The sequence below is a fragment of the Venturia canescens genome, chromosome 10 (genome assembly GCF_019457755.1).
Source record: "Venturia canescens isolate UGA chromosome 10, ASM1945775v1, whole genome shotgun sequence".
Taxonomy (NCBI): Eukaryota; Metazoa; Arthropoda; class Insecta; order Hymenoptera; family Ichneumonidae; genus Venturia; species Venturia canescens.
The window spans coordinates 5,821,729-5,844,406 of record NC_057430.1 but is presented as its reverse complement, the minus strand read 5'-3'; the positions used below and the strand labels follow the sequence as shown (position 1 = coordinate 5,844,406).

Here is a 22,678-nt window from a genome sequence, read left to right as displayed (position 1 = left end):
AGCCGCCCTGTCCCCGCGTTCTCAGTCCCTGGGCGTGGCCTCTTCCAGTTCAAGAGGATGCCCTTCGGCCTGACCAACGCCCCGGCCACGTTCCAGCGTCTCATGGACCGACTCATTGACTCCGCGTGGGAGCCACATGTGTTCGCGTACCTGGACGACGTCATCATCGCCACGGAGACCGAGGAGGAACACCTCGACTTCCTAAAGAGGGTCTTGACCGCCTTCAGAGAGGCGAACATGGAAATTAATCGCAAGAAGAGCGAGTTTTTCTGCGCCGAAGTCGCGTACCTCGGCTACGTAATCGGCAAAGAGGGCCTCAAGGCCGACCCCGAAAAGATAGCCCCGATCTTAACGTACCCCCCGCCCCAGACCATCAAGCAAGTCCGCCGTTTCTTAGGAATGGTCGGATGGTACGCCCGGTTCCTCCCAGACCTCTCCAGAGACCAATTCCCCCTGACCCACTTGCTGCTGAAGGACGTTCCCTGGACGTGGGGACCGACAGAGCAAGCTGCCTTCGAATCCCTTCGCGATGCCCTCACCCGGACCCCCATCCTCATCCGCCCCGATTTCGACCAGCCCTTCTTCGTGCAGACGGACGCGAGCGACGCGGCAATCGGCGCGGTCCTGACGCAGGTCCGAGACGGAGTAGAACTCCCCATAGTCTTCGCAAGCCGAATACTCTCCGCCCAGAAGCGCAAGTACACCGTGACTGAGCGCGAGTGCCTCGCAGTGTTGTGGGCCGTCAAGAAGTTCCGCCCATACATCGAGGGCGCCCAGTTCACGGTGATAACGGATCACAGCAGCCTCACCTGGCTCCGGAATCTGCGTGACCCCGCCGGCCGCCTCGCCCGCTGGGCCATCGCCATGCAAGCCCTGAATATGACCATCGTCCACCGAAAAGGAGCCCTCAATGTAGTCCCCGATGCCCTCTCGCGAATGTACGAGTCGACCGACTACGCCCTAGGCGCTATCGGCCAGGCCGTGGACCCCTGGTACACCGAGAAAATGGAAAACGTCCGAGAGTTCCCCTGGAAATACCCCAACTGGAAAATCCACGAAGACAAGCTATACTACCACAGCCCCCACCACCTAATCGAGTCCACCCTAACCGACCTCGATTCCTGGAAACTAGTCCTGCCCCTGGAAGCCCGCCCCCGAGCCCTGCACCAAGCTCACGATTGCCCCCAAGCCGGCCACCTGGGAGTCGAGAAGACTCACCGCAGACTCTCCCAAGACTTCTACTGGCCCGGCATCTATCAGGACGTGGCCCAGTACGTTACCCGTTGCCCTACCTGCCAGCTTCACAAGGTCCGACAAGGTCCCCCCAGCGGTCTGATGCGAGAGCGCACGACCGAGAGGCCGTGGGACGTCGTGGCCGCCGATGTCATGGGCCCCTTCCCCCCGAGCCGATCCCAGAACCGCTACATCATCATCGTCTTTCAGGACTTATTCACCAAGTTCGTCGTGGCTAAAGCCGTGCGGGCCGCCACGGGACGGACCATTATGGACGCCTTTCACGCGCTCGTACAGAACCACTGGGGGAACCCGAAGTACCTGCTGACTGACAACGGGACGGAGTTCGTCAACCACGTCGTCACGCAACACCTGAGTGAGAGTGGGATCCGCCAGACCACCGTTCCCCCGTACCACCCCCAAGCCAACCCAGTGGAAAGAGTCAACCGCACCCTAAAGACCATGATCTGCTCCTACGTCCCCCTGGACCAGCGCGACTGGGACAAGCACCTCGGCGACCTATGTTTCGCCCTCAACACCGCCGTGCACTCCTCCACCACCATGACCCCGTTCTTCCTCAACACAGGCCGGCACCCCCGCCCAATCAACGCCCTCCAGACCGAAGACCCGCACCCTCAGCCCCTAACCCCCGGAGATCCTGCCATGTGGGCCAACCGGATGAACCGGCTGGCCTATCTGCAGGATTTCGTACAGAGGCAACTGGGCATGGCCGCCCGGCGGCAGGCCAAGTATTACAACCGTGGGCGCAAGGACGTCCGGTACCAGGTCGGCGACCTGGTTCTCCGGCGACACCGCGTCCTCTCCTCCGGCGCGCAGAACTTCGCCGCGAAGTTAGCCCCCCGTTTCGAAGGCCCCCACAAGATCCTAAAAGTCCTCTCCCCGGTAGTCTACGAAATCGATGACCCAAACAGCCGCAAGAACCCCCGAGTCCACATTAAAGACCTGAAACCCTACAAACCCCCCTGCACCGTTGAAGACGACGGCGAGCCCGCCGTCGACGTAATTATCACCGGCCCGGCTGCGCCGGGCGGCGAGCCCATCATCGACGTCATCTACACCCAGCCGAACTCCACCGACGATCGGCCACCGCCTGCCCCCCCCCCCCCCCCCCCGCGGCGCGCGGGACTACGGTCCCGCAAACCGGCCGTGTAGCCCGGAACGGTCCTCCCCATCGGCCTTACTGCCGCCGGTTCAACTCCATTCGCTCAACAGCCCCGCTTTATTAAACTTTCTTTTACCCCTGCGCACGTACACCCTATCGGAACCCCTGCTTGCCTGCACGCTTTCACCAACGCTTGTTTGCTTTTCTTTTCTTCTCCTTGCACAGCATGAGCAGCCTGCTTTTGGCCCGTAGGCGCCGCGTCATCCGGCCGCCATATAGGCTGCCGTTCGGGACCGCGACCCCGTACCCCTACGCCATCTGGCGGAACCCCCTCGCTCCCGTCCCCCTTTCCATCCTCCCCTACCCCAGCACCGAGGCCCCTACGTTGTTTTCCCACACGTGGGACGAGGAGTGCCACTGCGTGGCCTGCTCGCCGCGCGCACCACGCCACCCCCCCCCCCCCTTTTTCGGTCCACATGACCCTTCGCCCCGAATCCCCTCCTGGTTCCCTCGCCCCGTTGGGGTGCACCATCCCCGAGCCCCAATCCTCCTTCTCCGAGTCCGGGACCCTCACCCACTCGACGGTCGCGCAGTCGCCCTCGCCCCCCGCGATGGAGGTCGACCCGGCCGACACCGCGGAGGTCACGCGACGGCTGACCGCTGTCGCCCGGATGCTGGCCCCGGAGCCCGACCCACCTAAACGACCCCAGCCACCGCCACCCCCGTTCCCTAGTTCCGCCTGGCCACGACGGGGGAGGGGGGCGGGAAGAGGGGTGGAATGAGTGGGCGAGGGGACGCGGGGGGGAATACGGCCGGCGGGGGCGAGGGCTGAGGGAACGGTCGGACGGGGTCTCGGAGCGGGCGAGGGGAGCAGCTTGAGGCCGCGGCGGACGGGAAGAGGGATGGAAGGCCCCGGCGAGGGGGCGCGGGGGGAATAGGGTCGGCGGGGGCGGGACTCGGAGGCTCATCAGGGCTGGGATGGCTGGCGAGGCGGTCCTGGGGCGGGGGGTATCGGGATGCGGGATCTGGGGTCGGGGGAGGAGGAGCTGGAGGGGAGCGGGTTGGGCAGTCGCCAGGAGGGCGGCGGGGGAGGTGGGGAAGTCAGGGAAGGTGGCTGGGTCGAAGCGACGGCGGAGTACCGTTCGCCGCGGAGGGGATGAGGGTTCGGAGGCGAGGAAGGGGGCTGGTGGGGGCAGGGGTGGCCAGGCGGAACTAGGGAACGGGGGTGGCGGTGGCTGGGGTCGTTTAGGTGGGTCGGGCTCCGGGGCCAGCATCCGGGCGACAGCGGTCAGCCGTCGCGTGACCTCCGCGGTGTCGGCCGGGTCGACCTCCATCGCGGGGGGCGAGGGCGACTGCGCGACCGTCGAGGGGGTGAGGGTCCCGGACTCGGAGGAGGAGGATTGGGGCTCGGGGATGGTGCACCCCAACGGGGCGAGGGAACCAGGAGGGGATTCGGGGCGAAGGGTCATGTGGACCGAAAAAGGGGGGGGGGGGGGGTCGCGTGGTGCGCGCGGCGAGCAGGCCACGCAGTGGCACTCCTCGTCCCACGTGTGGGAAAACAACGTAGGGGCCTCGGTGCTGGGGTAGGGGAGGATGGAAAGGGGGACGGGAGCGAGGGGGTTCCGCCAGATGGCGTAGGGGTACGGGGTCGCGGTCCCGAACGGCAGCCTATATGGCGGCCGGATGACGCGGCGCCTACGGGCCAAAAGCAGGCCGCTCATGCTGTGCAAGGAGAAAAAAAGAAAAGCAAACAAGCGTTGGTGAAAGCGTGCAGGCAAGCAGGGGTTGCGATAGGGTGTACGTGCGCAGGGGTAAAAGAAAGTTTAATAAAGCGGGGCTGTTGAGCGAATGGAGTTGAACCGGCGGCAGTAAGGCCGATGGGGAGGACCGTTCCGGGCTACACGGCCGGTTTGCGGGACCGTAGTCCCGCGCGCCGCGGGGGGGGGCAGGCGGTGGCCGATCGTCGGTGGAGTTCGGCTGGGTGTAGATGACGTCGATGATGGGCTCGCCGCCCGGCGCAGCCGGGCCGGTGATAATTACGTCGACGGCGGGCTCGCCGTCGTCTTCAACGGTGCAGGGGGGTTTGTAGGGTTTCAGGTCTTTAATGTGGACTCGGGGGTTCTTGCGGCTGTTTGGGTCATCGATTTCGTAGACTACCGGGGAGAGGACTTTTAGGATCTTGTGGGGGCCTTCGAAACGGGGGGCTAACTTCGCGGCGAAGTTCTGCGCGCCGGAGGAGAGGACGCGGTGTCGCCGGAGAACCAGGTCGCCGACCTGGTACCGGACGTCCTTGCGCCCACGGTTGTAATACTTGGCCTGCCGCCGGGCGGCCATGCCCAGTTGCCTCTGTACGAAATCCTGCAGATAGGCCAGCCGGTTCATCCGGTTGGCCCACATGGCAGGATCTCCGGGGGTTAGGGGCTGAGGGTGCGGGTCTTCGGTCTGGAGGGCGTTGATTGGGCGGGGGTGCCGGCCTGTGTTGAGGAAGAACGGGGTCATGGTGGTGGAGGAGTGCACGGCGGTGTTGAGGGCGAAACATAGGTCGCCGAGGTGCTTGTCCCAGTCGCGCTGGTCCAGGGGGACGTAGGAGCAGATCATGGTCTTTAGGGTGCGGTTGACTCTTTCCACTGGGTTGGCTTGGGGGTGGTACGGGGGAACGGTGGTCTGGCGGATCCCACTCTCGCTCAGGTGTTGCGTGACGACGTGGTTGACGAACTCCGTCCCGTTGTCAGTCAGCAGGTACTTCGGGTTCCCCCAGTGGTTCTGTACGAGCGCGTGAAAGGCGTCCATAATGGTCCGTCCCGTGGCGGCCCGCACGGCTTTAGCCACGACGAACTTGGTGAATAAGTCCTGAAAGACGATGATGTAGCGGTTCTGGGACCGGCTCGGGGGGAAGGGGTCCATGACATCGGCGGCCACGACGTCCCACGGCCTCTCGGTCGTGCGCTCTCGCATCAGACCGCTGGGGGGACCTTGTCGGACCTTGTGAAGCTGGCAGGTAGGGCAACGGGTAACGTACTGGGCCACGTCCTGATAGATGCCGGGCCAGTAGAAGTCTTGGGAGAGTCTGCGGTGAGTCTTCTCGACTCCCAGGTGGCCGGCTTGGGGGCAATCGTGAGCTTGGTGCAGGGCTCGGGGGCGGGCTTCCAGGGGCAGGACTAGTTTCCAGGAATCGAGGTCGGTTAGGGTGGACTCGATTAGGTGGTGGGGGCTGTGGTAGTATAGCTTGTCTTCGTGGATTTTCCAGTTGGGGTATTTCCAGGGGAACTCTCGGACGTTTTCCATTTTCTCGGTGTACCAGGGGTCCACGGCCTGGCCGATAGCGCCTAGGGCGTAGTCGGCCAGTTGTGACGTTGTGGCAGAGCCGCAACGCCCCGCGTCGTGGTGGGATCCACCACATCGCTCACTCACTTTCGGAGCGTCAAAAATCGCTATATTTTTTCTTGTATTTTTAATTATCTGCGAACTGTATAATTTTCTTATGTAATTTCGCCTATTAATTTCCCTGCTTCACTATTGTTATTAGTCATAAGTTTCTTCGGCCGTTTTGGCACTCGCTCGCATCGTCTACAACTGAAACTCAGCGGACTACAATCCTCCTTCCCCCCGAACGAGAGTCCCCGTCGAGTCCTGCCCCCAGTAATTCCCTCCCACTGATAAAAAGCCCCTTCCCCGAATCCCAAAAGGCTAGAACATCGGATAAAGGCTATCGGAACCGAGTCATGGAACCAACCACCATCATCGAACGTATTCTCGAGGAGGAATTGTCTCCAATTCGAGAAAATCATTGAACGAGTTCCCTGGCGTCGAGGTTCCGAGCTAGGACAGAATTAACACCGGCCGCCACGCATCAGCCCAGCTGTTATCACGAGTTCGTCAACCGAAAATTCGCGCGTAAGGCCGAGCTTCGTCCAGGCGGCGCCATCGATCGAGTCGACTGATAACAGCGCCGCGCCGTCAAGCCATCAATCACCAATCGATAGCCCTCGTCGTTAGCCCTTTTCCTTCCTCACCCTCCCTCGTCACCGAATCGCTACTCCTGCGCGAGATAAAGGAGTCCGATTGGACAATCATCGGCGCGCGCAAGGATCCATAATCGATAATGTATGCGCAATGAGGAAGGACGATGAGCGAGCACGGAGATGAATCACTTCCATCACGACCCCGGCGTGCGTGCCACGGCCCAGTTCCCCCAGTTTTCACGAATAGTTTTTCGTTTTCCCCAGTGATCCCGTTTCAACGACCACCGGCTTGGTATTGAGGACCATCGGAGTAAATCTAAGAGCTAGAAATCGTACGACGCATAAAAGCGACGCCAAGTAAGTCGTTTTCACTCTCCAAACGCCGCGACGAAAAACACGTGGTCGTTCCGCCATTTTTCGTCGGGGCTCACGTCTCAATTTCGCCGGTCGATTGAACAATTGCAACTATTGCTATCGAGACTTCTCCGAGCCCTTCTGGCTCGTTATCGATTTTCCCCCTGTGCTCCGAGTAATTATCTTGGCATTATTATTTTTTTTGTTTTAAACGCGAGTGAGTGCTGTGGTGATAGATTTAAGCCCCTTTTTCGCGTGATCTACCCCCCCCCCCCCCCCCTCCCTTTCGCCCCTCGCCGTTCGAGTTATTTGCTGATTTGCGCGTCGTAATTCAGTGCATTATTATTATTATTGTGTTCTATTGTAAACTCACGGGTATATGTAAGACGCCTGAGCGACAGGTGCCCGTCGACCCGAAGATTGTGAGTCTCAAAAGCGTTGAGCCATTTTTCCCCGTTTTCTTCTTCTCCCTCCGAGCTAGCCTCGTTTTGTACATTTTCCCCCGCTCTAGACGTAATTGTTGTTAACATTCGAGACCCAACGAGATTTATTTTTGTTAATTTTTATTATAAAAACTAACTGGCGCCCAAGGAGAATATCTTGTGAAATAAAGCCCATTTTCTTTTGTTATTATTTTCTTCTATGAAATTTCGGCTTATTATTTATTTAATTTTTACCCCCCTTTATTTCCAACCGTTTCAGCCACTAGTGACGAAAACCCCGTCACAAGATATACTCGTCATGAGTGTCGTGGGCGCACGCCGATAGACCTCGAGAAGTCTTGCTTTATCTTGGTTACGACTGAGGAAAGGGAATTAAAGGTTGTGAATAAAGAGATCTAGGATTCCTTATACACTCTTTAATGAAAACAAAGGGTTAGTAGAATTACAAAAGTGGAATAAGATAGAGAGATTTAGGATTCTCCATATATTCCGATATTAAAATGAAATGTTAGTAAAATACAATTGAAGGATACAAACTTGATGAGATATATTGTTAAGTGCTTTACCGGAAAGGTGTCTTTGATTACTTCGATTCGTTGTAGCTTACTTGACAATGTTGAGTTACGCGGATAAGCGGAAATTATTATAAGTCCGAGAAGCGGACGTGCAAATTATTCTAGGTCCGAGAAGCGGACGTTCGAATTTATTCTAAGTCCCAATCTAAGAAATGGACTTTAATTTTTAGTAGAAAGACTCGACTCGCTCTCTTCTACAGAAGACCCGGAGTTCGGTCAGAGTTTAAGTATAAGACGGCTAACCGAATGACAACCGAACTACTGCTAACAGTATAATCGTGACTCTAGGTACGGAACGGACTGCCCTGAAGATGAGAAATCTCGCCCTTTTATAGGAGCCAAAATCGGAAATTAGTGGGGGAAACGGAAGTGTTTTAAGCCTTTTGGATTCTCAGATCTAGTTTAGGGGAACTGGATGTGTCATCTTCGTAGTGTTGTTCGTGTAGTGTCGGGTGGGGGCTTTAAGTTTATGGCCTAAGCGTCTTGGGTTCAAGCGTCGCTCGGTGGTTTGTTGTGTATACAGGGTTTCGAGTGTCGATACATGGGTGTGGTCGTCATGTGTCGCATACGGATGAATGACTTGACTATATATGGCAATGTGTAAGGCTCGAGTGGGAGTGCTTATAAGTTCGGTAGTTGATTAATCTAATATTAATTATAATTTAACAAAAATTTACGTCGGTTGTGACAGCCGCACTCCTCGAATGACTGATTTATGTTTCCGGTGTGATCATCAGATTGCATTGGACGGAATTTTCTTTTGAAAAAGTGACCTGCTCTTTTCAGAAATGATCTCAATTATCGGACCAAAGCACTACTCTAGTGACAAATTTATGTGTCTTACATATTTTTGCATTCCTGAGATGGTGCCAGTTTCCATGAGATTTCTTTCGAAAATGCCCCTCCCCCGACTTTTCACTTGAGACTTGTATCTGAAAAAATATATTGTTATTCCGAGAATTGCACGTCACACCACGTCTAATGATAAATGTCCGGTGTTACATATCTCTACATTCCTGAGATGGCGCAAGATCCGACGAGATTTCTTTTGTTCAAAATGCACCTGCCCTTCCCCGAATTTTTGACTTGAGAGTTGTTTGAATGTTTTCCGAGAAAAAAAAAATTTCACATGGAACGCTTATTCTGAAAGTAAACGTCGCGATGGAAAGGTGTGCGAGTATGTATGCTATCCATCCAGCGAAACATCCATCGACATTAACGGAAAATGAACTTGAGTCATTGCCGAAGGCTTTGCTTTTAAAGCATTATAGTAATTCTATTCCTTCGTTGTGGGATCGTTTACCCAAGTACTTGCAGTGTGATGCGGATGTGCAATCATATCAATTGTGTTTCGATCATTTTAATCAACCCTAGGTGCGAACTCATATTGATTCAAGACCCAGACGTAGAAATTGTGAAAAGTGCTCGATTATGGAACGACTTGTAAACATCTATGGAACTTTACGGATAAAAAATCCCTGTGAAATGACATCGGAGGAGATCCAAATTATATCTCCTACCGTCTTTAAACAATGTTTTAGTGAATATACAGACCACCCATAAAAAAAACTTTAAACATAATTTTTTTTTAATTGTAAAAAAAATTATTTCATAAAAAAAAATATAGAACAATTCGAAAAAAATTTTACAGATCTTGAAAAAACGTTATATTAAAAAAAAACTAATCTGCATCTATTTTTTAACGTGTCAAAAGAATCAAATAACAAGTAAAAAATAATAAACCGAACAATCGCCCTTGAAATCATTTTGGAAACCGATGCCTCATTCTTCTTATTTGATTCGAACAGCTAAATCAATTGAAAAAAATCCCATCTAATTTACGTGCAACATTAAAATTTATTATATCAATTCAAGGCCAAGTATTTTCTAATGAATTGAAAAAAATTACCATTTGAATTACGTGCAGCACTAAAATTTATGATATCAATCGGTGGACAAGTATTTTATTAGTAACTCCAAATTTTGACATTATTAAATTGTTCTAAGAAGCTTTTAAATCCAAAAAAAAATCACATGATAGCTAGTCATTCGTTACTCTACGGTGGCAAAGACTTATAAGAAAATCGATTTTTCTGAGACTTTCAGGATGATCTGGTATTATTCACAAAATTCGACGTCGATTGGATCCATACAAATTATGTTTAAATAAGTGTTAAAAGTACTTGTCCGGCCCATCACATTCCGTTTAAATTGTTTATCCAAATAAAAGTCAGGGCTTGTCTAGAACTGATGGATCACAAGTATTCATGCAGAGAGAATTGAGAGAATTATCTTCAAGTAATTTTTACTTAATTGCACTAATTTAATAAAAAACGGAAACAAATTATTCCGCAATATAGAAGGGATATTATTGTGCATTGATATATGAAAAAAATTGTACATAATGTATATGTTCAAGCTTCCAAAATAACTCTGCAGTTTACATTCGATGAGGGCAATTTTTACTTCCCACTTATTCTTCCAGCGAACGAGTTCCATTCGGAATAAGAACTAACCTATACTATTATTAAGAACATTAAATTAATAATGAATCGCATTTCAACAAACTTTTAACGAAATTCTGCCGTGCCATTTCGTTTTTTTATGATTGATTCTTTATTGAATGAATAGTGATGGGCCGGACAAGTACTTTTAACACTTATTTAAACATAATTTGTATGGATCCAATCGACGTCGAATTTTGTGAATAATACCAGATCATCCTGAAAGTCTCAGAAAAATCGATTTTCTTATAAGTCTTTGCCACCGTAGAGTAACGAATGACTAGCTATCATGTGATTTTTTTTTTGGATTTAAAAGCTTCTTAGAACAATTTAATAATGTCAAAATTTGGAGTTACTAATAAAATACTTGTCCACCGATTGATATCATAAATTTTAGTGCTGCACGTAATTCAAATGGTAATTTTTTTCAATTCATTAGAAAATACTTGGCCTTGAATTGATATAATAAATTTTAATGTTGCACGTAAATTAGATGGGATTTTTTTCAATTGATTTAGCTGTTCGAATCAAATAAGAAGAATGAGGCATCGGTTTCCAAAATGATTTCAAGGGCGATTGTTCGGTTTATTATTTTTTACTTGTTATTTGATTCTTTTGACACGTTAAAAAATAGATGCAGATTAGTTTTTTTTTAATATAACGTTTTTTCAAGATATGTAAAATTTTTTTCGAATTGTTCTATATTTTTTTTTATGAAATAATTTTTTTTACAATTAAAAAAAAATTATGTTTAAAGTTTTTTTTATGGGTGGAATTATCAGCAAACGAGGGACCATCAATGTACTTGTCCCAACCTTTCTTTTCCCTAGGGGAAGTTTATGGTTTGATATCACGTCTTTTTTTTCAAAAGATCCTTATTTCTGTTCAGATGACTATAAGATTTTAGTTTAAATTTCTATGAATTATTTGCTTAGTACATTTTTATAGTATACATTCTCATACGAACATTTTTTTATGGGACAATCTTTTTCATGAAATTATCAGCAAATAAGGGACCATCAATGTACTTTTCACAATCTTATTTTCCCTAGGTATGATGTTCGGCTTATAAAGTTGGTTTCCACCATAGAAAACCAATTTTTCGTAAAAATTGTAGTGAAAATATTTCGTCACAAGTCTGCCCTTGAACTTTGGCGATTTTTTCTCTTATACTCTAATATGTTATGCCTATTAGGAACTCAACAGCATGGAGGAATCCGGGACGAGGCCCGAGAAATTAATTTCGGTTTATAATGTTGGTTTCCACGTAAAAGACCAATTTTTCTTCAAAATTGTACTGAAAATATTTAGGCACTGGTTTGGTCTTGGACTTTGGTGATTTTTCTCCTTATCTTCTAATATGTTTTGTCTATTGGGAACCCAAGAGCATGAAGAAATGCGTGTTGTGGGCCGTAATATGATTTTCGGCCTATAACGTTGGTTTCCACGAAAAACAACAAATTTCTCGTCAACATTGTACAGAAAATATTCCGTCACAGGTCTGTCCATGGACTTGGGCTATTTTTTTTCTTCTACTCTAATATGCTATGCTTATTGGGAATCCAAGAGAATGGTAGAAAGCGGGTTGGGGGCCGAGATATGATTTTCGGCTTATAACGTTGGTTTCCACAAAAAAGGACCTATTTTTCGTCAAAATTGTACTGGAAATATTTCGGCACTGGTTTTTTCTTCCACGTTGGTGATTTTCCCCCTTATCTTCTCATATGTTTTGTGTAATAGGAACCCAAAAGAGTGAAGAAATGCGTCTCGTGGGCTGTAATATGATTTTCGGCTTATAACGTTGGTTTCCGCGATAAAAGATCTATTTTTCGGCAAAATTGTACTGGAAATATTTTGTCACCGGTCTGTCCTTGGCCTTTGGCAATTTTTTCCAAGTCTTTGAACGAAGAAAGAACTGACGTAAAGATATCCTTAATAGAACAGATTTTATTTATCCCTTTTCTTCAAAATTCAAATGAAAGAACACGGAAAATCCAACAGATTTGCCCACTTTAAATGTCGCTTTTGCATTCTGAATCTAGAGATTTCATCTCATCCAAAATGTGCCCCCAGTGAAATATATTTCCAAAGTTTGCAAGTGGCCGCTGAAGTTCAATTATCCACAGTTTGATAGTTGCAGAAAAAAAGTACCCGAAAACTTCTAACATTTATTATGCCAGAACTCAAAGCAGCAAAAAAACTAAGCGAACTTAATTCAACGGAGCAACAGAATTCAAAGACGTTTAAGGTACCTGCATTGGTTTTGGAGGAAAACCATTTCAGGACAATTCAGAAATGAATTTAGAAATTCAAAAACTCAGAATAGAGTAGAAAAAGGAAAATTGAAGTATTTAGGAAAGCAGCAGACTTTTGTGATGAATTTTCTAGATTACATGATACGGTTGGAGTAAATGATTTGAATGATTGGCACACATGCTGCAACACAGAAATATCAAAGTTTGGAAGTATTCGCTGTATATCAGTCATATAAACTTCAATACTATTTGAAAAGGAATACTTAAAAGCTTTCCGAACCAAATTCCATTATATATTACCATAATCAAAGATAAGGGGTGATCCGTCGCATATATATTTATCCACAAAAATTTCAGAGTTCGCAGGTATCTGCTGCGGTTCAATGTATCTGCGCAATGAGCTTCGAAGACAACAATTTCAAATCTATCCATAAATGAGCAACTGAAGACTTTTATAATCAATTTTTTAATTAGAATAACTACACACTATACCAAGACCAGACTTTTTTTTGAAAATCTGATTTATAAAATGTGCAATTCAAGATCATGGTTAGAAACCTCTCGAACCATGTTACCACAATCATCATGAAGGAGTAGAAATTCATAAGACACATATTAGGCAACGAATTAATAATATGAATCGATCCGCTGCAAACTGATGGGTTGAAAACAAGGATCGGAGAGGGCAGAGCCAAACTGAATATCAAGCAAATTATGGGGATGTTTAAAAATAATGACAACACAAGATATAAATTAGAAAACATTTATTCAATTGAAGTTACTAATATTCTTACAGTTGCGAGTATTTTAGTTCTATTTATTCGTATATATAACCTTGACATATAACCACGCCACTGACGATATATTCGCACTGGACAATATTTTTCGTACTCTGGTTTAATTGAAGGATTATATCAGTTAACAATTATTTCCAATCGAACGAAATAATGAAATCTTGAAAAGTTTCGTTGACATATGCATCGCGCATTTTTTATATTCTTTTTCACACACACATCACAGACTACATTTACGCGGCCGCTTTGATACCGGTTTAATATATCACAAATAACAACATAAATAGTAATCTGCACTTCTTTAGATGATGAAAATTATTTTTTTATTTATCCCGCACGCACTTCGTAATGTCGAAACTCCATTCTTACGATCAAAAACTGACACATGGTTTGTACCCATATATATATGTATATTGATTGATTTATGACTGCTGTTACCAGTTGTGCTGCGCCGTGTGCTACGTTCTGAAGTTGACGTCATATATATTGTACATTCGTAGTCAGAACTGAAATGCACATGCTATATGCTTGCGCATGCCATTTCAAACTTTGATGTAATTGGCCCAGGATTTTTTTCATTGCTCATTGGTTGGAACAAGAATATTCTCACCGGGAATTGGTGATCATGGGGGCCAAGGAGCCTATGCTTGTAGCGGTCAGAGTACGCGTATACAGATACGTCGAATCCCGAATGTGTTAGTAACTTTTGCATAATCTTAAGCCCGTGCAAAGTTTTTTCTCAGCAATTACGACACCGATCATGCTGATTTTGGGCTCATTCGACAGAGAACTTCTTAATTAGCTGAAAGTTCAATTTTCAAAGCCGTACAGAACTCATGAGTTTCGTAATTAAAGAAAATCGCATGCCAATTTTACCCCCACCACGGCGAATCGTTTTATTCAGATAAAATATAGTCTCGGCGAGAGCCTCAGGCCAGCAGACGACAGAGCTGTCAATGTACTTGTCCCGAGACTCTACCGAGTCTCTTGATATTCTATGGGATCGTTTACCCGAATATTACAAATCCGATAGTGAGATTGCATTATTACGTCGTTGCGTGGAACATTGGAATGTATCATCGATGGACGATCATATTGACGGTCCGGCTCCGCAACGTCGAAATTGTAGGAAATGCTGTGAACGTGTTTGAACAAGTTTAGAATGCACGTGTTCATAACGTCGGCGGAATCAAAGAGCCTGAACAGAAAAAAGGACCACCGGAGGAGATTGCATCGATTCCAATATAGATCACGTTTGAACCTGTTTGAAAGCGTGTGGAAGGGGATAATCCAGTTTTGGGGTAGGGATAGATGGAAAAACTACAAATAGCAGAGTCCAGAAGAAAAAGCATCACTTCACATCTTCGTAAAGTTGAGTCAAGACTTGCTCTTTAAAGAAAATCTCAAAAAACTACATCCATAATGGAGTTCTCCGCCATCAACAATATCATCGCAAAGTCAGAGTATCTCCCTGCCAAGAAGCTGAAAGAACTCCAAGTCAACGAAGAATATCGCGTCTCGGACGTGAGGAAAGCAAATACCAAATGGGGAAAAAGATACGTCGCGGAAATCAGGAATGAATTCACCGTATTCCTGCCACCGTGAGTTGTCAAGGCATTCGACCAGAATCCAGCGGTATTCGAGAAACTTCTGGAAACGGCTCATTGTGGACAACTATACATGAAATATCTCGGTGGTGATTGGAACGCTATTGAATTTTCTCAAAGAGATTTTTCAACGATGGGCAGTCCAAAGTCTCCAAATCGACAATCTCCGTTGACAGATTCAAAAAGTTCGTCAGCCATAAAGACTTTTCGCAGCCTTTTACGAAGATGGTATGAGCGCCGCGTAAGATAGTTTGAATTATTCCTCTTGTCGCATCGTATGGTATTACACCATGATAATCCATGAAAATTACGTTCCAGCCATTTGTTTGTCGTTTTATACTTTATCGGCAGAGAATCCCATGCATACGGTGGTGCGAAGAAAAGTGTGAGAGGTTCAGCATTCTTCACATCTGCACGAATGATTGAAATTTCTTTGAGGATAAACTCATTGATGGGTCCTTTGAAGCCTTGTAGATCGATGTCAAAATCCACGATGACTGTTGGCCGAAGAAGACGATGCTACGGTTTTATACCAATTTTCTCACCCCACCACTCACAGCATTGTATTCAACGATGCGATCATGTAGAATGAGGCAGTATGCGCATGTTTGTGCTGGAATATTTATGCTTGTTTCAAATTCGAGGCGCACATCAACAGGTCCAGACTTGAGAGAATCGTTCTGCTTCGAGCAGTCAATCACAATGAGAGGTGCAAATTTGAGAAAATCCGCTTTTGTAAGCCATTGTTCGGCCTCCTTATTGTAGTACATCGGTTAAAAGTTTGTATACATATCGTAGAGTACTGCATACTGATTTTGTTCTATATTCAAATTCATATTACCATAAGGATAACATTATGAATTCAAATATAACTTTACATCAGTAACGTTGCAATGATCAAAATTACTCGCATTTTGCCTCTTATTATTCTTTCATCCTGTTTGGAATGATAGGATCACATATCGAGGTTTTTCCAGCTGCGTTGATGTCTTGACTGACCACACGTGTTTCGATGTCAACGGTAACATTGGATATCAAGAGACGCGGTAGCGGCTCGACGCCAAGTATTAAAAGGAAAATCAGCAGCGCGTAAAGAAAAAGCCAGCGCGAGCCCTGCCGCACTCTTATATACGCGAATATGCCGATTTTTGACGTCACAGAGTTTTCAAACGGCGCTTGCGGACAAACCATATTATTAAAAAATCTAAAAATTGGTGAGAATTTTTTTCGATTTTTCCCTTTCCATTGGTCTTTGTTGGAAGTAAATCCATTCAGCCATTCCCGAAATATGTCTCTTTAAAGAATTGAGACCGAACGCTTTACGATAAATTTCATTTCTTAGAGACAGAGAGGCGTAAGTTGAGCATGTTTACGTTCGGACTTACGGCCTTTGCAGGCCTGGTATACATTTCTCGGCTCTCCTGTCACACAGTACGCTAAACGCGGCTACCCCCTCTCTTGCGCGTCGCCGAGCGAGAGAGACAGAGAATGTGCGGACAGCGTGGGCAATACCAGCTCCTGGCTTACGCATAACTCGTATTATTATATAATATATATTTTATTTATTAATAAATAATAAAATATATTATAATAAATATTTTATTATAATTAATGTATAATACAATATATATATTATATTATACAATATATAATATAATATAATAATAGTATAATAAAATGAAAAAATATAATAATAAAAATAAAATTAAATAATAAATAACAAAAATAAAAAAATATAAAATCCTGGTCGACGCCGCTGGATTTTTCGAGTATGGCTAGGTCGACGACCCTATAATATTTTATGTCCGGATATATTCCTCCATGGCTTTCGTCGTCTAGGTATGTTTTTTCATGGTTTTCGAGGTCTGGGTCGACGGCTCCTTAGTTTTCGATGTCCAGGTATGTTTCTCCATGGTTTTCGTGGTCTCGGATAATTCCTCCATGGATTTCGATGTCTAGGTATATTCCTCCATGGTTTCTGATGTGAAAGTGTATTTCCCCATAGTTTTTAATGTCCAAGTGTATTTCTCTATTATTCTTGATGTCTAGGTATATTCCTCCATGGCTTTCGCGTTCGAGGTCGACGGCTCCACAGTTTTCGATATCCAGGTATGTTTCTCCATGGTTTTCGTGGTCTAAGTATGTTTCTTCATGGTTTTCGCGGTTGAGGTCGACGGCTCCACAGTTTTCGATGTCTAAGGTATGTTTCTCCATGGTTTTCGTGGTCTAGGATAATTTCTCCATGGGTTTCGATGTCTAGGTATATTCCTCCATGGTTTCTGATGTCCAGGTGTATTTCTCCATAGTTTCGGATATCCAGGTATATTTCTCCATAGTTTTTAACGCCTAGGTATATTCCTCCATGGTTTTGAATGTCCACGTGAATTTCTCCATATTTCTTGATATCTAGATATATTCCTCCATGGTTTTCGTGGACTAGGCATGTTTCTTCATGGTTTTCGTGGTCGAGGGCGACGGCTCCACAGTTTTCGATGTCCGAGTATGTTTCTCCATGGTTTTCGTGGTCTAGGATAATTCTTCCATGGGTTTTGCTGTCTAGGTATATTCCTCCATGGTTTTCAATGTCTAGTCATGTTTCTTCATGGTTTTCGTGGTCCAGGTATATTCCTCCGTGGTTTTCGATGTATGGATATGTTTTTCCATGGTTTTCGTGGTCTAAGTAGATTCCTTCATGGTTTTCGCAGTCGAGGTCGACGGCTCTATAGTTTTCGATGTCCAGGTAGTTTCTCTCGGGTTTTCGTGGTCTAAGATAATTCCTCCATGGGTTTCGATGTCCAGGTATGTTCCTCCATGGTTTTCAATGTCTAGACATGTTCCTTCATGGTTTTCGATGTATGGATATGTTTCTCCATGGTTTTCGTGGTCTAGATAGATTCCTCCAAGGTTTTCGTGGTCTAGGTATGTTTCTTCATAGTTTTCGCAGTCGAGGTCAACGGCTCCACAGTTTTTGATGTCCAGGTATGTTTCTCTCGGGTTTTCGTGGTCTAGGATAATTCCTCCATGGGTTTCGATGTCTAGGTATGTTCCTCCATGGTTTTCTATGTCTAGACATGTTTCTCCATGGTTTTCGTGGTCCAGGTATATTCCTCCATGATTTTCGATGTAAAGATATATTTCTCCATGGTTTCGTGGTCTAGGTAGATTTCTTCATGGTTTTCGTGGTCTAGGTATGTTTCTTCATGGTTTTCGCTGTCGAGATCGACGACTCCACAGTTTTTGAGGTCCAGGTATGTTTCTCTCGGGTTTTCGTGGTCTAGGATAATTCCTCCATAGGTTTCGATGTCTAGGTATATTCCTCCATGGTTTTCAATGTCTAGACATGTTTCTTCATGGTTTTCGTGGTCCAGGTATAGTCCTCCGTGGTTTTCGATGTATGGATATGTTTCTCCATGGTTTTCGTGGTCTAGGTGGATTCCTCCATGGTTTTCGTGGTCTAGGTAGATTCCTCTATGGTTTCGTGGTCTAGGTATTTTTCTTCATGGTTTTCGCAGTTGAGGTCGACGGCTCTACAGTTTTCCATGTCCAGGTATGTTTCTCTCGGGTTTTCGTGGTCTAAGATAATTCTTCCATGGTTTTCGATGTCTAGGTATGTTCCTCCATGGTTTTCAATGTATGCATATGTTTCTCCATGGTTTTGGTGATCTAGATAGATTCCTTCATGGTTTTCGTGGTCTAGGTATGTTTCTTCATGGTTTTCGCAGTCGAGGACGACGACTCCACAGTTTTTGATGTCCAGGTATGTTTCTCTCGGGTTTTCGTGGTCTAGGATAATTCCTCTATAGGTTTCGATGTCTAGGTATATTCCTCCATGGTTTTCAATATCTAGGCATGTTCCATCATGGTTTCCGTGGTTCAGGTATATTTCTCCATGGTTTTCGATGTTCGGATATGTTTCTCTATGGTTTTCGTGGTCTAGGTAGATTCCTCCATGGTTTTCGATGTCTACGTGGACAGCTCCATACTGTTCGTTTGCGGGGTATGCTTCTCCTTGGCTTTCGTCGGCTAAGTATGTTTCTATATAGTTTTCGATGTCCAGGTGTATTATTCCATCATTTTTGTTATGTCTAGGTATGTCCCTCCATGGTTTTCGTTTTTTTTTCTTGGTTTTAGTGCGCGAAGTCGCCGGCTTCATAGTTATCGATGTCTAGGTATGTTTCTCGATATTTTTCGTGGTTTAGGTTGACGGCTCAACAGTTTTCGATGGCTAGGTCCGTATTTACATAGTTTTTGTTCTCTAAGTATATTGTTCCATCATTTCCGTGATCTAGGTCGATGGCTCTATAACTTTCGATGTCTAGGTATGTGTTCACAGAGTTTTCAATGCCTAGGTATATTCCTCCATGGTTTCGGATGTCCAGGTATATTTCTCCATAGTTTTCAATGTCTAGGTATGTTCCTTCATGATTTTCGTGGTCCAGGTATATTCCGCCATGGTTTTTGATGCTAAGTCAACAATTCCATACTTTTTGATGAAATGTTTCTCCATGGTTTTCATGGTCTAGGTCGTCGGCTCCATTGTTTTCGATGGCTACGTCGACAGCTTTATGGTTTTCAATGGCTAGGAATATTTCTTCATGGCTTTCGCCGTCTCGGTATGTTTTTCCATGCTTTTCGAGGTCTAGATCAACGGCTCGGCAGTTTTCAATGTCCAGGTATGTTTTCCCATTGTTTTCGTGGACTAGATCGACGACTTCATAGTTTTCACTATCCCGGTCGATAACTTCATAGTTTCCGATGTTGGGGTGAATTTGTCTATGGTTTCCGGTATGAAGGTCAACGGCTCCATAGTTTCCGATGGTGCAGTCAGTTTTTCTAAGGATGACTACGTTGACGACCGCATGGTTTTCGATGTCTAGATTGACGACTGCATGGTTTTCGATATCTTGGTCGATGGTTCTATTGTTTTCGATGTCTAGGTTGGCGATTATAGGGTTTTCGACGTCTAGATGGATGCCTTCATATTTTTCAATATATATTCGACAATTTTATATTTTCCGATATTTAGGTAGACGGTGCAATGGTTTGCAATATATTTCCTCATAGTTATCGATATCTAGATCGGCGATTTAACAGTCTGCATTGAGAAAACATGTTCTTACGTTATAGAAGACCATGAACAAATATCACTGGACACAAATAACTATAAAGCTGTCGTCTGAGATATTAAATAGCATGGAAACGTTTCTTTGGACATTGCAAACCATTGACAGTATCCATGTCAACATGGAATCCATTGAAAGAGAAGAAGTAGAATAAGATAGTTTCATAAATCAATTTTCCAAATAAACAAATGGAGCTTTCCAAAAAAAGGAATAGAAAATGAAAATATCATCCCATTGCATAGGAATTTCCCAATCTTTCATTATAAAATTCGATATGCTGAATGGATAATCAAAATCGTCACCTTTATTGCTTGTAAAAGGTTTCAACTCACATGAACATAACCGCATAGTTTTCGTCCATCTACATAGAAAAATTGGCTGTGTCGATTGCTTTTGCCACATAGAGAAAAGTACTCAACTTGAAACAAATCGTTTTAAAAATTTTCGTCGAAGACGAGGAATGTATTTTTTTTCTTAAGTAAATATTGTCACGCCTCTAAAAAATAAGTGAAATCAGAAAAAAAAATAATTGACAAAGTAAAAAAAGAACGCCAATTATTAAAAGGTCGCGACCGTAGTTTCCAATAATTTTCTATATTTGCATTATCAATAAAAAACTTCAAAATATAAAAAAAAAATGAGATCGTTTTCTGAAGTTGACAAATACAGTGAATGAAATACAATTCCTATATAGTTGTCACGCTTCGCAAAAAGAAGTGAAATCAGTAAATATTAAAACTTCAAAAAGTAAAAAAGGCAGGCCAAGTATTAAAAGGTCGTGACCATTGTTTTAAATGATTTTCTATATTCGCATTTTCAATAAATAAATTTAAAAAAATGTTTAACTGTGAAAAAATATGAGATTTATTGTAACATATACAGTGTATGAATTACGTTTCCTGTAGGAATTTTGAATTTTGGAAATAAAAAAAAATGAGATCATTTTCTAACGTAGCCAAGTACAGTGAATGAATTAAGGTTCTTGTGGAATTCATTCGTGTACACTTTTAGCCCTAATCCCTCACTTATTCAGAAAAATTTTCCAGCAAACGCCACAGAGCAACAAAGGTTTCTCGAATGATTCTGCCATTATTAAGAGATTATCATCTGTTTTTATGCTAGCTCGGGTTATAAACTTAAAACAGTTTACGCGTACAAGTGCATGCATTGTATCTATACGATGTACTGCACAAATTCATTTTCAACATTACACACAAGCCTGGCGTGCATGGTTTTCAATCGGAAGCTCGGCGAAGGAATGCCTCATCCATCCATATATTTGAAGAAATCTTGATGATCCTCTCATGTAATTGTTTTTTAATTTGCCATCCCTTTTCCATCCAACTATTTTATTGAGTAGTTCGACGTGAGATCCCGCGTTGTGTACACAAAGAAAAATATCCATTCTTGACTAGTTTGACTGATAAATTCATTACTCCAAATGTTTCGTATTCAACGCGTTTTCTTTTCTCAAATCAATGTTTACACAACTTACTTTTTTGTTCATCCATTTCAGTACTTGTGTAATTCATCCAATTATCTGCCCATTTGGTAAAAAAATGAGTTTACGGACAAACGAGTGAAAGTGACGCGTGGATAAATTAGAATGCGTATGGGCATGAAAGAATGGCCGTATGTATCCGTACAAGATAAAGGCATATAAAGGGATTGATTGATTTCATTTCTTTATCCGTTCGTTTAATTGTTCAATTTTATCCACAAATTGCACCCATCTGTATTGTTTATCAAATCATTATATAACAGGGCCTCTCATATTTTATTGGGGGATCGGTTTTTTTCACAATCGTTCATACAATACTAATTAATTATTGTTTTCATAGTAAATTTGAACAATTGTCTCTTCCCGAGCTTCCGATTGAAAACCATGCACGCCAAGCTTGTGTGTAATGTTGAAAATGAATTTGTGCAGTACATCGTATAGATACAATGCATGCACTTGTACGCGTAAACTGTTTTAAGTTTATAACCCGAGCTAGCATAAAAACAGATGATAATCTCTTAATAATTGCAGAATCATTCGAGAAACCTTTGTTGCTCTGTGGCGTTTGCTGGAAAATTTTTCTGAATAAGTGAGGGATTAGGGCTAAAAGTGTACACGAATGAATTCCACAAGAACCTTAATTCATTCACTGTACTTGGCTACGTTAGAAAATGATCTCATTTTTTTTTATTTCCAAAATTCAAAATTCCTACAGGAAACGTAATTCATACACTGTATATGTTACAATAAATCTCATATTTTTTCACAGTTAAACATTTTTTTAAATTTATTTATTGAAAATGCGAATATAGAAATTCATACAATTCCTACGTACGAAAACTCATTGGAATTGGGGTGTCTTTGGCGATGAATTTCAACAGTTGAATTTTCCGTTTGTCTGCCACGGTGACGTATGGAACGAGCCATTCAATTTTCCGTAGTGTAATTTTATAATCTTCAGCGGCTGGTTGAACTATGGCATTATCATCGGAACGCGATCTAGTCAAAATCAATTCGTGCTTTGCATTCACCACCATTTTTCGATAATCTTCAGCAAATCCCAACAGCATACTCAGTGGTATGCATACGTCAAAATTGCCTGCTGCGTCCACAATCGGTTTCGTCTCATCGACATCGACCCAACCAGTGTTCTCAAGCATTGTACTTCTCGCCGACGAATGAGATGTATATCGTTTCACAAGAG

The 22,678-nt window shown here is 44.6% G+C and overlaps 1 protein-coding gene across 1 annotated transcript; it reads left to right on the top strand.

Annotated features, from left to right (window-relative positions):
* The first annotated feature begins 3,334 nt into the window (after positions 1-3,334).
* On the top strand, positions 3,335-3,943 carry LOC122416730 (glycine-rich cell wall structural protein 1-like). The gene has a single exon (XM_043429772.1). It carries the CDS (start codon positions 3,335-3,337, stop codon positions 3,941-3,943), a length of 609 nt encoding a protein of 202 aa, XP_043285707.1.
* The last annotated feature ends 18,735 nt before the right edge of the window (positions 3,944-22,678 follow it).

Bases quoted from the DNA above. Each gene is read 5' to 3' on its own strand.
- LOC122416730 (XM_043429772.1), top strand. From the start codon at position 3,335: ATGGCTGGCGAGGCGGTCCTGGGGCGGGGGGTATCGGGATGCGGGATC.